Consider the following 13,228-nt stretch of genomic DNA (forward strand, 5'->3'; position numbering starts at 1 on the left):
CCTTTCAAGCTAAGGGTTCTGAGTTCGATCCCTGCTGGAAGAACTTTTTTTTTTTTTTTTTTTTGCATTTTTGCATTTTTCTTCTTTTTTTACAGCCCAAATTACATGGAAACACTTAAAAAGGTGGAAAGACCTCTAATTGTTCTGTGAACAATTAGTCTACTAGTTATTATTATTATTCTTTTTCTTCCTGGACTTTTGAAACCGCAAGACTTATCGAAAAACTTTATAGTTCATGATACTGGATATTAAAAGTTATTCCGAAAAACGACCCAACGTGTTTGACCTATGACCTCTTACGAAGTTATTGCCCCTTTCGCAAGAATAGCTTGTTATCGCTACTCCTTTGAAACCGTAAATCGTAGAGATACAGAACCTTCACCAATGTCTTTGACTACTTGAGAGGACTTTTCAATCTATTCATTGCGAAATGATTTGTCGACCCCTTCAATGAGTTATTGCCCCTGAAAGTTTTTGAAGTTTACAAATAATGAAACATTTTCAAAACGATAAGTCGTAGAGACATGGAACCAACTGCATTAGATTCTTTGACCTCAGACCTTGAAATTTTTGTAAAGGTCAAAGGTCAAGGTCATTCAAAATTTTAGAAATTAAGCTCTTTTTATATCTCTTTTGTCTTTCATTATATACTAAATCTCTTTGCATCTTTAATATGTCCTCTTAAAACTATTTCAAAGATGTCATACTTGTCCCCTAAGATTTACCTTTTAAAAGTTATTGCCCCTTTCACTGAAAACCTTGTTATCGCTACTACTCCGAAACCGTAAACCGCAGAGACACGAAACCTTCACTAATGTCCTCAGGGCCTTTAGACACAACTTCAATCTATTCAGTGCGAAAGGATCCGATGACCCCTTATATGAGTTATCGCCCTTTAACGTCTTTGTTCTGACTATTAAACCTTATAACTTTAAAACTAAAAGTCGTAGAGGCATGGGGTCAAGTGCAATGTGACCCTTGACTTATGAACTTAAAATTGTTCAAGGTCAAAGGTCAAGGTCATTCAATTTTTTTTTAAATTTCATTTTTTCCATCTCTCAAGCCATTTCTTGTTTCTTTTGTATAAAAATAAACAATAGAGAGTTAAATATGAAAAATATATGAAATTTAAAGAAGGTGGAAAGACCTCTAATTGTTCGAGAACAATTAGTCTACTAGTTAGGTCTTTCCACCTTTCTGTGGAAAGACCTCTTGAAATGCTTCTGTTTATTATTATTATTATTATTATTATTATTATTTTTCCGCTACGGCCTTTTGAACCGAAACACTTATCGAAAAACTTTATCGTTCATGGTACTTGACATCAAAAGTTATTTCGAAAAACTACCCAACGAGTATGACCTATGACCCCTTTTGGAGTTCTTGCCCCTTGTATGAAAAACCTTGTTATCGCTACTCCTTCGAAACCGTAAACCGTAGATGTGTGGAACCTTCACTGATGTCTTCGACTAATTGAGGGGACTCTTCAATCTTTTCATTGCGAAAGTATTCGTGGACCCCTTTAATGAGTTATTGCCCCTGAAAGTTTATGATGTTTACAAATAATTAAAAATTTTCAAAACGATAAGTTGTGGAGACATGGTACCAACTGCATAAGATTCAATGACCTTTGACCTTAAAATATATCAAAGGTCAAAGGTCAAGGTCACTCCAAAAATGAGAAATTAAGCTCTTTTTATATCTTTTTTGTCTTTCAACATATACTATATATCTTTCCATCTTTAATATGTGCTCTTAAAACAATTTAAAATATTTTATACTTGTCCCCAAAGTTTGACCCCTTTAAAAGTTATTGCCCTTTTTATTAAAAACCTTGTTATCGCTACTCCTCCGAAACCGTAGACCGTAAAGACGTCAAACCTTCACTAATGTCCTCAGGGTCTTTAGACACAACTTCAATTTATTCAGTGCGAAAGGGTCCAATGACCCCTTATATGAGTTATTGCCCTTTAATGTCTTTGCGCTTACTATTAAACCTTATAACTTTAAAACCAAAAGTCGTAGAAGCATAGGGTCAAGTGCAATTTGACCCTTGACCTTTGACCTTTAATATTTGTTCAAGTCAAAGGTCAAGGTCATTTCAAAATTTTTAAAATTTTCATTTTTTCCATTTTTCAAGCAATTTCTGGTTTCTCTTGTAAAAAAATAAACAGTAGAGAGTTAAATATGAAGAATATATGAAATTTAAAGAAGGTGGAAAGACCTCTAATTGTTCGAGAACAATTAGTCTACTAGTTATTATTATTTTTCTTCCCGGACTTTTGAAACCGCAAGACTTATCGAAAAACTTTATAGTTCATGATACTGGATATTAAAAGTTATTCCGAAAAACGACCCCCCATGTTTGAACTTTGACCTCTTACGAAGTTATTGCCCCTTTCGCAAGAATAGCTTGTTATCGCTACTCCTTCGAAACCGTAAACCGTAGAGGTACGAAACCTTCACCAATGTCTTTGACTAATTGAGGGGATTCTTCAATCTATTCATTGCGAAAGAATTTGTTGACCACTTCAATGAGTTATTGCCCCTGAAAGTTTTTGATATTCATGAAAAATTAAAAATTTTCAAAACCATAAGTCGTAGAGACATGAAACCAACTGCATTGAATTCTTTGACATTTGACCTTGAAATTTATGTCAAGGTCAAAGGTCAAGGTCATTCAAACTATGAGATATTTATAACTCTCTTGTCTTTCAACATATACTATATGCCTTTGCATCTTTAATATGTCCTTCTAAAACTATTTCAAAGATTTCATTCTTGTCCCCTAAGCTTAACCCCTTTGAAAGTTATTGCCCCTTGTGCGAAAAACCTTGTTATCGCTACTCCTCTGAAACCGTAGACCGTAGAGACATCAAACCTTCACTAATGTCTTCAGGGTCTTTAGACACAACTTCAATCTATTCAGTGCGAAAGGATCTGATGACCCTTTATATGAGTTATCGCCCTTTAACGGCTTTGCGCTTAATAGTAGGCCTTATAACTTTAAAAGTATAAGTCCTAGAAGCATGAAACTAATTGCAATGTGATTCTTGACCTTTGACCTTTAATGTGTGCTAAAGGTCAAAGGTCAAGGTCATTTCAAAATTTTCAAAATTTTCATTTTTTTCTATTTTCAAGCCATTTCTGGATTCTTTTTGTATAAAAATTAACTTTAGAGAGTAAAATATAAAAATTAAAGAAATTTAAAGAAGGTGGAAAAACCTCTAATTGTTCGAGAACAATTAGTCTACTAGTTTTATTAGAGTTGACAATGGCTGACCCATACTAGTTTTATTAGAGATGACAATGGACCTTACCCTGACTAGTTTTATTAGAGGTGACATTGGACCTGACCCTGACTAGTTTTATTAGAGGTGACAATGGACCTGACCCTGACTAGTTTTATTAGAGGTGACAATGGACCTGTCCCCGACTAGTTTTATTAGAGGTGACAATGGACCTGTCCCTGACTAGTTTTATTAGAGGTGACAATGGCTGACCCTGACTAGTTTTATTAGAGGTGACAATGGACCTGACCCTGACTAGTTTTATTAGAGGTGACAATGGACCTGACCCTGACTAGTTTTATTAGAGGTGACAATGGACCTGATCCTGACTAGTTTTATTAGAGGTGACAATGGCTGACCCTGACTAGTTTTATTAGAGGTGACAATGGACCTTACCCTGACTAGTTTTATTAGAGGTGACAATGGCTGACCCTGACTAGTTTTATTAGAGGTGACAATGGACCTTACCCTGACTAGTTTTATTAGAGGTGACAATGGACCTGTCCCTGACTAGTTTTATTAGAGGTGACAATGGTTGACCCTGACTAGTTTTATTAGAAGTGACAATGGACTTTACCCTGACTAGTTTTATTAGAGGTGACAATGGACCTTACCCTGACTAGTTTTTCGGAGTCGCCCCTCCACTTACTGACTATACTGGAGGCTGATATATTGAAGAATGTTGTATTACACTCTGTGGCTATTGCTTTGGCAAGCAGGGTCTTTCCTGTACCTAAAAATAAACACACACATTTGGACATATTAAGATCAATATTTAATGCAAGAAAAAAAATGTACTCCTTTTCATTGAAAAAAAAACACACTAATAATTGCATTTGGCTATGACTTGTAAAGTAAACAAGTAAGATTTAGGGTTACTTAAAGAGTTTTTACATTTAATCACTGAATCATAAAAAAGACAATTATTGCTGTTTTTTCAGTCAACACAATGATTTAGCCACCTTCGAAGTACAATATTCACCTCGTCCTTCAGGCTTGGTGAATATTGTACTCATCAGATGGCTAAAAACAGCAATAATTGTATAATATCAAGCAAGTGAGACAGATCCTCTTTCTGAAACAAAGCAGAGCAAATTAAGAATACATACCAGGAGGACCATATAACAGCAGTCCCTTCCAGGGGGAGAGAATACCTTTAAATAACTGGGGATACTGAATGAATTAGAAAAAAAAAAAAAGAATACAAATACATGTGGTTACAATGTCCAAGAAAAAATGAAGTCAACTTTCTATTGGAAAAAGGAGATAAAAAACAGAAATTTGACATGATTTATGTGTTTAAGAAAGATGTCTCACTTTAATTGGATAAACTACAGCCTCCTTAGCCAATCGCTTAGCTTCTTCTACACCAATGATATCATCCCACTTTACATTGGGATTTTCTGAATAAATGTCCTGCAAGATATAAGGGATTAAACATATTAAATTTAATGCAAAAAATATATGTGTTAGCTTTTGTCCTGGTTGAAGCATTCAAGAAAAGCAGAAATCCTTGGAATTTATCTTTCAGTGTATGATTTAGCTATGACTTACTCTACTAATCACTTGAGCTAACTCCCTCCATTCACTATTATAACCAACATATCCTCCCAGAGGCTTCAGAAGACGGTCCTGAAAAATTCCCCACAAATTTTGTAAAGTCACTTCCCACTCCAATCTTAAAATGGTGAATATGTATTAGAAAAAACTTGAGATCAAAGAATATAGTCTCTTTAATGTTTTCAATCATATGAATGGTGATTGTGAAGGCCATCTTGCTAAAATCTGTGAAAGACTTATGTATAATACTGACCTGACCATCTATCCCTTCCTCTGCATTCAGTTTTGTGGCTTCGTTAATCATAGATCTGATGTCTATTATCTGCCCTGGCTACAACACAACAGTAACTAAATCAGACAAGTATGTGACTGCATTTAGCTCTGCTAAGAGAGATAACTCTATGTTAGATTATGAATTTCCTTTACATAGTGTATGAAACTTGATTTTACTTTTTAACTCCTAATGTTCTGTTAAAAAAAAATATATAACATTTACAACAAAAATCTCTCTTGGTGAGAAGAGGGAAATTAAAAATTACACTTTAATTAATGATAAAAGAAGGAGGAAGATTCTACCCTGCCCCTCTTTTGTGCTGGATCCTCCACCGGTCTGTTGTCAGGGTTATTATTGCTGCCCTGGACAGTCAAACCTTGTAGGGCAAGGCCTGGGTCACTTCCATTTGTCACACCATTCATCTAAAAAAATGAGGAAAACAAAACATTATAGAGATTAGTTTATTATATGCAACACACAAAGAATATGGCTGCACTTGAAAACAAAATTATTCCGTTTGTTCATCACCAATTTTTCAAAGTGGCAATCATTTACATTTGACAGACTTTATTTCTTTAAATTAAAAATAAAATGAATAAATAACTACTTAGTGCTGCCAAAATAGTGTTGGGCTTGTGTTATCAGGATTAGTTGCTGATATATTTTTAGGACCAAAAAAAGAAAAAACAAAAACAAAAAATTAAAAAAAACATAAAATCAAAATCAAATCAGGAATAAATAAAATCTACAGGACAAACTGAATTTGTCTCAACTACATACGGTTTTTAAATGTTCACTATATACACATGTGGGAGGACAACAATATTTTCTCAACCCTGAAGCATGCTTTAAATATACATATTACATCAACCAACAAAGCTAGCATGCCATTAGGCAAAATCAGATTTCTTCTGATTACAAAACACAAAGCTACAGAATAAATAAACACAAAAACACAAACTAGCAACCATTTATATAGATCTGCAATAACAAGTACAAAATAAAATGTATCGTGTTGTATACTAGACAAATGAAAAATTAGTGTTGAGTACCTTTACATATATACACTGAAAGTTAAGTTAAAAAGTTTGAGATCTCTATATATTCTATGTGCTTATATCATGAAACAGAAGTGGAAAAGTTTTAGAACTGCAGCTTTGCCACACTTTAAGAAGCACCCAAGCCATAGTGTGAATTTAGAAGTCTGATGTTAAGAAAGATTGTGTCCTAAAGTGAAAGTAATCTAATTTTCTTTAAGCCCCCAGGACCAAAGATTTGGTTCTACTTCTGTTGCATTCCTGGGTTTCAGAATTAAACAAAATTAACCCATTCCTGTGTAAAACAATTAAAGAAAATTAACCCATCTAAATTGGTATGGCCCCTGTTTGGAACAAGCATTAATTAATCTACCATGCATGCATTTGATTTGTTACTCATGTCATTTTTTATTTTTTATTGGTAACTGGGTGAGAATAAAATCTGGTTGACATTAGGCACACATGGCAGACATGTGACTGCAGTCACATTACTGAGGAATCAGCTGACTTACTTTCATCATTTCTCTATAAGTCTGAAGAACACAAGTACATCTCTTAACAATAATCTCACGGTTAATAAAATTGTAGGTTTTTAGTTTTAATAGCTCACCTAGTCCACATAATTTATTTTTTTTTCCTTTTACATTTTTTTTTTAAAAATGAAAATAGATGCTTATTACATTCAATCAAAGACAGTATTATAAATGTCAACAATCTGAATGTGCATTGATGATTTTTTACATTATTTTTAAAATTACGGTATTTTTGGTCGGATATTCATTTAGCTCTATTAAACTCTGGATCTTTAATTTATGACTGCATTGATGTGAACAGACTATGAAGTTCTATAAACAAATACATGTACATACATATATACCAGTATTAATATATGATTTACAAAATGGTATATTAGCTGTTTATTGTTTAATTATCTATAAAATAGCATTGTCACACAAATCAATCTGCTTTATTTACCTTCAAGTTATTGCCCTTAAACTACATAAAAATTTACAATCATAACCCAAGATTATCATGCATTTTTGTATCTGTAAAATGAAGATATATTAACTTGTCTACATTGGCGATCTTTGTGACATATTTTTTCATTAGCTGTGGATTCATGAAGTAGAAAAGAGGTGAAAATGTCAGAAAATTTCATTACCTTGATTTCATTATCAGACACAACCACTCGGCACAACTAAAAAAGGTGGAAGAAGGAAGTTTGATGTTGTCATAGCAACTTGACATCACCCTCAGATAGATAATGAAATTTTTGACAAGAAGTAACAATGAAGATGTGCAAGTGAGGCTGACGAGAGAACACACGATGTAGCTACTGTGTCAAAAAAAAAATCTTTACCAAAACAAAGTCAGAGTCAATGGTAGGAACACCAAATCAAATATCTCATCACATGAGGTCAAGATTAGTACTTGAGGAGTGTAAAAGTACCTGATTGACTGACATTTAATTAAGGAACTTGAAAAATGCCTGTTTTGACACAGTAACTGTTTAATATTCTAAAAAAACTTGAAAACACTGTCATGCAGAAGTTAAGACATTTTAATTTATCATACTGATTCTGGTAAAGGGGCAACATATGACATATCACTATAATTGAACTATTATAGGAACGTAATGATTTAAGGGTATTAGATTCTGCACTATTAAAATGAATAATAATCCTTGCTGTATTTAGGAAATAAGTCTCTGAGGCTAAAATAAAGCAAGTATAAATTCAATCATCACTGCACTTCTACAGGAGCAGAACAACAGGACTGAGCTATTTACCATTTTCTCGTTCCTGTCAGGCATTCCGTTTGGCCGTCTGGTAGATGACTGTGTCGCCCGAGGTTGCCTCCCTCCTGGCTGTACCCCTGACTTTGGCCTTCCACCGGACACTGGGGGAGGGGGACTGGCTCTTCCATTCTGTGGAATTCTGGGTAGAGATGGAGTTGTGGAAGCTGAGTTTTTGCTGTAATGTGATTGGCAGATGATATGAAACGCCATGAATGCCGCTAGCCAAGAAAAATGATGATGAAAAATAGCAGAGAAGTAGATTAGATTAAAATCTTATATAATTAACATGTGACTTAAAATTGTGTTGATTCATGGATAAGCCAGTCTTATTCTAATATTCTGCATAGCTATAAAAGTTAATGAGCTATGCTACTGTAAATCTTTCATTATCAACAATATTTTTTCTAAACATACTAATACGATGCACATATTATGAGCTATGATAAATGAATCTTGGGTATATTAATTTACGACTAAGAGTATACACTCTTGAGTTATAGAATTGCTGTATAATTATGACTGGGGGACATGAATGCATAAAAATAAATGAAATTATTTCATAGTACCAGTACATGTACATGTAATAAAATTGTATAATTTTCATCTTACAAAAATTGATGACATATTTGGCAGAGTTATACATGTTCTGTGGTAGTAGTATGAAGCATGTCTTTCTTCCTGTTTTGTTTTGATGTGTCATCAAAAGTGTCACTGTATGACATTTCAATTCAGAAATTGCTGGGATCAAAATACTTTATGTTCTTTTGGTGAACACTTGCAAATGAATCTGAATATGTAGTATGCCTGGAGAGTTTGTTTCAAAAAATAGTACTTTATTAATTAAGTGTTTATTAATAAATTAAAGATCTGTCTCATGCAGGTGCAATAATTAATATGAAAATACTGATGAATAATGATTATGATTTGTAAGAGATGGGGTGTGTGCAAGTGAAAATATTAAGAATACATGTTCACAAAAAGCATCAAGCCTCTAAATCATTTTGAGCCCACAGTGTATAGATTTGATTTATGCTATCATTAAAATCAGAACACAATAAATATGGGAAATACATAAGAAGGGTGCATTTGAATTCTCGAAAAATCCCCCAAAACAGTTTTCTAGGGTACTTATTCTATGGAATAATTAGCATGTAAATTAAACTATTTTAAAAAATTGGTACATGTATATTGCATTAAATCTTGTCTCTTTTAAAGTAAAATATTTTTAAATGTTTCATTTTGTTAAAAGATATAATTTTAAGCTAATGATTTTATTTTTTATGCTAAAAATTTCCTCAAAAATTAGTTTAAATCGTGCTTTAAGCACAAAAATAGCACTACACACTGCCCTGTGATCACCAATTAAATAGCATGCTCTCTAATTAAGGAGGTGGAGATGTTATACAATATGGCTGGCTCTATAGTGTCTCCACCTGGTGTTCAGTTACATACCCGCTGTGTTGATGAGCAGACTGAGAACCTGATCTCACTCGCCGTGTCAAACTTTTTGACAAATATATAATAAATTTAAAATTCTTTAAAACATATAAATAAAGCTCATCTTTGCTTTCATGGGTTATAATTTTAAAATTGATATGAGCAGAGATTATAAGTGAGGTTAGAATATGTAAGTGTTGCAAAGCTTGTATATGACGAAAGCATAAGAGTTGATCGCAGCAAAGCAGAATAATACTTCTCAAAAATGTACAAAATATTTTGACTTTAAACATTCGCATATTTAAAAAAATACTAGTATGTCTTCAATGAAAATGTCGTTATTAGTTCATGTATAAACAAAAAGTGAAAATCCAGGTCAAGGTCACCAATTTTGTTGTAAATGTACACTTCATTTTAAGAAATGGCTTAACTTTCCTTCTAGATGCAGAATGTGCATTAATTTTGATCTAATTTGGCCACATGGGATGTGCTTTCCTAATGTTTGTATTTGTCAATATATAATGTTTACACCTAATGATGATCGGTAAACTCACCTGTTTGTCCTTGACACGACCTTGTGAGAGCCCCCTCTTCTGTCCCCAGCTGTTTAAAATAAAGAAACCTTGTCAAAATTTCATTTAATTTTTTTTTTAATAGCAATCACAGTGATTTACTCTTGTTTCTTTGAGTCTGAGTTGATGAGTTTTAATTGAGCTCACAATTTGTTACTGGTCTAAAACTATCTAGTCATATTTCTTAGTTTTCATGTGATTACTATCAGTTTTCCACCCATATTTTAAATGCACCCTTTTTCATCATTATTGGAAGAATTTTACATTGAAATCTTATAAACAATTGAGAAAATATAGTTTATTTGGGAAAAAGTGACTGCAGTGTTTCCTAGGGGAAACTGTCTCTATTCAGCTGTGATTTTAGATCATGAAAAACACATTATGCAGTGTGACATTCTGTTGCAGCAATTATTGCTAGATTTACCTCCCCTGTATTATTCTTCAAAATTGAAGAAAATAAAATGCTACCAAAAACAAAAAACCTTGGGGAAATGCTAGTAGTTGTGATGAAAATAAGTATGAAATATGGTCAACTGGTTATACATGTATCAGTCAAGTTAATCAGGTAATGGCATCATAGAATCAGGGAAACAAAAATTTAATGTGAATGGGATTATACTTTCTGTTCATTTTATTTTGAGTGTTTAATTTTATCAATTTCTTGGATGATTTATAGTATTTTCCTTGCATAAATTCATATTTTCTTCTTCACTTTTCTCACTCATGTTTTTGAACTTTCAGATGACATGCCTCTATCATTTTTAACCTCCAATGCAGGAGAATTCTCCCCATACTGGGAAACAAAATTAAAGCACTGTGACTGCACTTGTATGCCATATAGTAGTAGTCAATGTCACAATAATTAATAGAAATTTATACCACAGATTTAATTAAAACAAAAGTTTTGTATCAAAAGTAACAATGCTCATCCTTAAATCATTTCTTCTTCACATAATTATCTTATCCTCAGTCTTTTAAATAGATTTATATTTTTAATGAAAAATCAAGGCATATTTATTGTGTAGCTGACTTTAATATGATTGGTTGTTTCCTAGCTTATTCCCTTCACCCAATGATCAAATGAACAAAACAGTGCTAATTTAAAAGATGCAATGTTCACAGCATTCAGTCTGTCATGCGTGTAATTCACTAAAGACACAACAGGAATTTTTGCATAATTTAATAGTGTTCTTCATAGAACTTATCAGTTACACCACCAAATCAAAGAAAATGAAACTCATTCCTGCAAGATGATTAAAACTTTAGTTATAATAATTCCAGTTTTCAACTTTTGCCTGCAAATGTGACAATTAATGGATATACCTGTACTATAGAAATAAAGACTTAGCAATATGTAAAGTTCTTAGAAACCATGGCAACCATGAACAGGAGGCCCAAGGGTTTTAATAAGACACCTGAGTATCATGCAGCAACTTTTCTACACTACACATAATCTCTAGACATGATCACCTGAATGTAAAAAAAGCTCACTTGCGCTTTTAACTCAGGCGAGCTAATAAAAAAAACTTCTCAGTTTCTCTGTTACAAATTTACATGTATGGCCTTGACTGAATTACATACATGTACTTTCTTCCAGCTAGATTGATTGTTGACCTTGACAATATGTCCTTTATGTTAGAAATGCATTTTAAATGTTTCATTGTCTCTAAGTTAGCCATATACAAGAATATTATGCTTTCATTTCTTAGGAACTTGACCTTTTCCAAATGAAAATAATATATGATCACAGGGTTTGACACTAACATTTTTAAGCTTTAGTCCGACTGGACTAATGCTTCTTTTCTTTTACTAGTCCGCACGTGATTTTATGAGTCCGTCAAAAAAAACAAAACAATGTTTTGTAACAGTTAATTTAAAAAATAAACATTTGCAATGTACTTTTTATCCTTTTTTGAAATAAACAAAGTATTTACTTGAAATGTTTTATTCCAAGATTCGTTGAGAAATCTTGCGATCAGGAACTACGATTGTATTACTGATCTCGTTCTTTTTTCTCTATACTTTACATCCAAACGTCCAAAATCTTTCTTTATGTGTCATACTAAATCACTAAAATATTTAATATCATACCAACCAGTCCTAAAATTGAGCACTGAATTGACTCGGAATTACCTGACTTCCCACCAAGAAGCTAGAAAGCTAAAAATACATGCAGGTTTTCCAGTGAAAGTTGTCGAGAATCAAACATCGGTAATTTATTGATTTTTTTTTCCAAGAAATTTTTATTAGTCCGTTCGGACTAATTAGCTACAGATTTTATTAGTCGAATGAAAATATTTTAGTCTGAGACTAATGTTAATATCGAACCCTGGATCAACATTTTAGAGGTTTTGGTCCTCATGAAACCCCTTTGGTCGAGAAAAATGAAGGCATAAAATTTCCAGTGTTTGTTCCCTTCTCTCAAGAATGCTGTGTATAAAAATTGAGTACGTTTAAATTAAAAGTTTCAGAGAAGAAGCACAAAGTATTTCATAGTTTATAACTAATGTCTAATGGGCAACAATGACAACAGATGAAAATGGATAGCAGTTGGTCACCTGACTGACCAACAAATTTAAGTGCTATGTAAGAGATTTCCAGTATCCTGTTGTTTTGTGCCTGTGGATGTGAATTTGTGCCAGATGCCATAAAGTCTGAAAGACGGTTATATATCATTAATAATAACCTATATCTAGAATATTTTTTTTCATAGTATGTCTTACCCATTGTCACAGAGGTGTCAATGACTAGAGGAAAATCAATACAAATATATTTATCTCCACACCGAATTCTTATTATGACATGCAAACTAGATGTACAGAATGACACAACCAAATGAATTAATAGGTGTTTACTCAAATGAAAATATGTTGGTTAATTATTCACACATCACACATACTGATCAACATATGCAATATCAAAGAGAACAAGAAATAAGGCTTTATAACATGGAGAAATATGTGGGGAAAACTCAGCAATACAAGAACAGCTAGCTCACCCTGAGTTTCTACTGCCTCTGTCACTTACAATTCAGTTGTATTGCTATACCTTGGGGTTTGGCTAAATGGATTTCTTTGTAAAAATGAGATAAACATTGTATAAATTTAGCATAGAGGTCAGTGAGAATCTCAGGGTGGACAAAAAAGCTGGACAACAGCAAAGCAAAGAACAAGTACCTGGGAATCCTGTAACAAAAATATCATCCAATCATTAGTCAGCATGCACATCTAATTATAAACTGTCATCATGTTCTCAATTTG

At 32.9% G+C, this 13,228-nt stretch overlaps 1 protein-coding gene across 7 annotated transcripts in view; it reads right to left on the minus strand.

Moving 5' to 3' along the window:
• LOC133181975 (katanin p60 ATPase-containing subunit A-like 2) overlaps nt 1-13,228 on the minus strand; it is a 54,945-nt gene that overhangs the window by 34,783 nt on the left and 6,934 nt on the right. The window contains exons 4-14 of one of the 7 annotated variants that reach the window (XM_061316647.1): nt 9,951-9,999; nt 9,412-9,462; nt 7,951-8,134; nt 7,324-7,359; nt 6,674-6,694; nt 5,427-5,546; nt 5,104-5,181; nt 4,845-4,922; nt 4,608-4,706; nt 4,400-4,463; nt 3,905-4,023 (exon numbers count right to left, since the gene is read on the minus strand). In XM_061316647.1, coding sequence (XP_061172631.1) covers nt 3,905-4,023; nt 4,400-4,463; nt 4,608-4,706; nt 4,845-4,922; nt 5,104-5,181; nt 5,427-5,546; nt 6,674-6,694; nt 7,324-7,359; nt 7,951-8,134; nt 9,412-9,462; nt 9,951-9,999 — 899 coding nt within the window. The remainder of the gene's footprint in view (nt 1-3,904; nt 4,024-4,399; nt 4,464-4,607; nt 4,707-4,844; nt 4,923-5,103; nt 5,182-5,426; nt 5,547-6,673; nt 6,695-7,323; nt 7,360-7,950; nt 8,135-9,411; nt 9,463-9,950; nt 10,000-13,228) is intronic. The other 6 variants (XM_061316650.1, XM_061316648.1, XM_061316653.1 and 3 more) reach the window with 6 other exon arrangements.

This window comes from Saccostrea echinata, unplaced genomic scaffold (assembly GCF_033153115.1).
Source record: "Saccostrea echinata isolate AGI-Se365-2 ecotype Australia unplaced genomic scaffold, CSIRO_AGI_Sech_v1 ptg000009l, whole genome shotgun sequence".
Classification (NCBI taxonomy): Eukaryota; Metazoa; Mollusca; class Bivalvia; order Ostreida; family Ostreidae; genus Saccostrea; species Saccostrea echinata.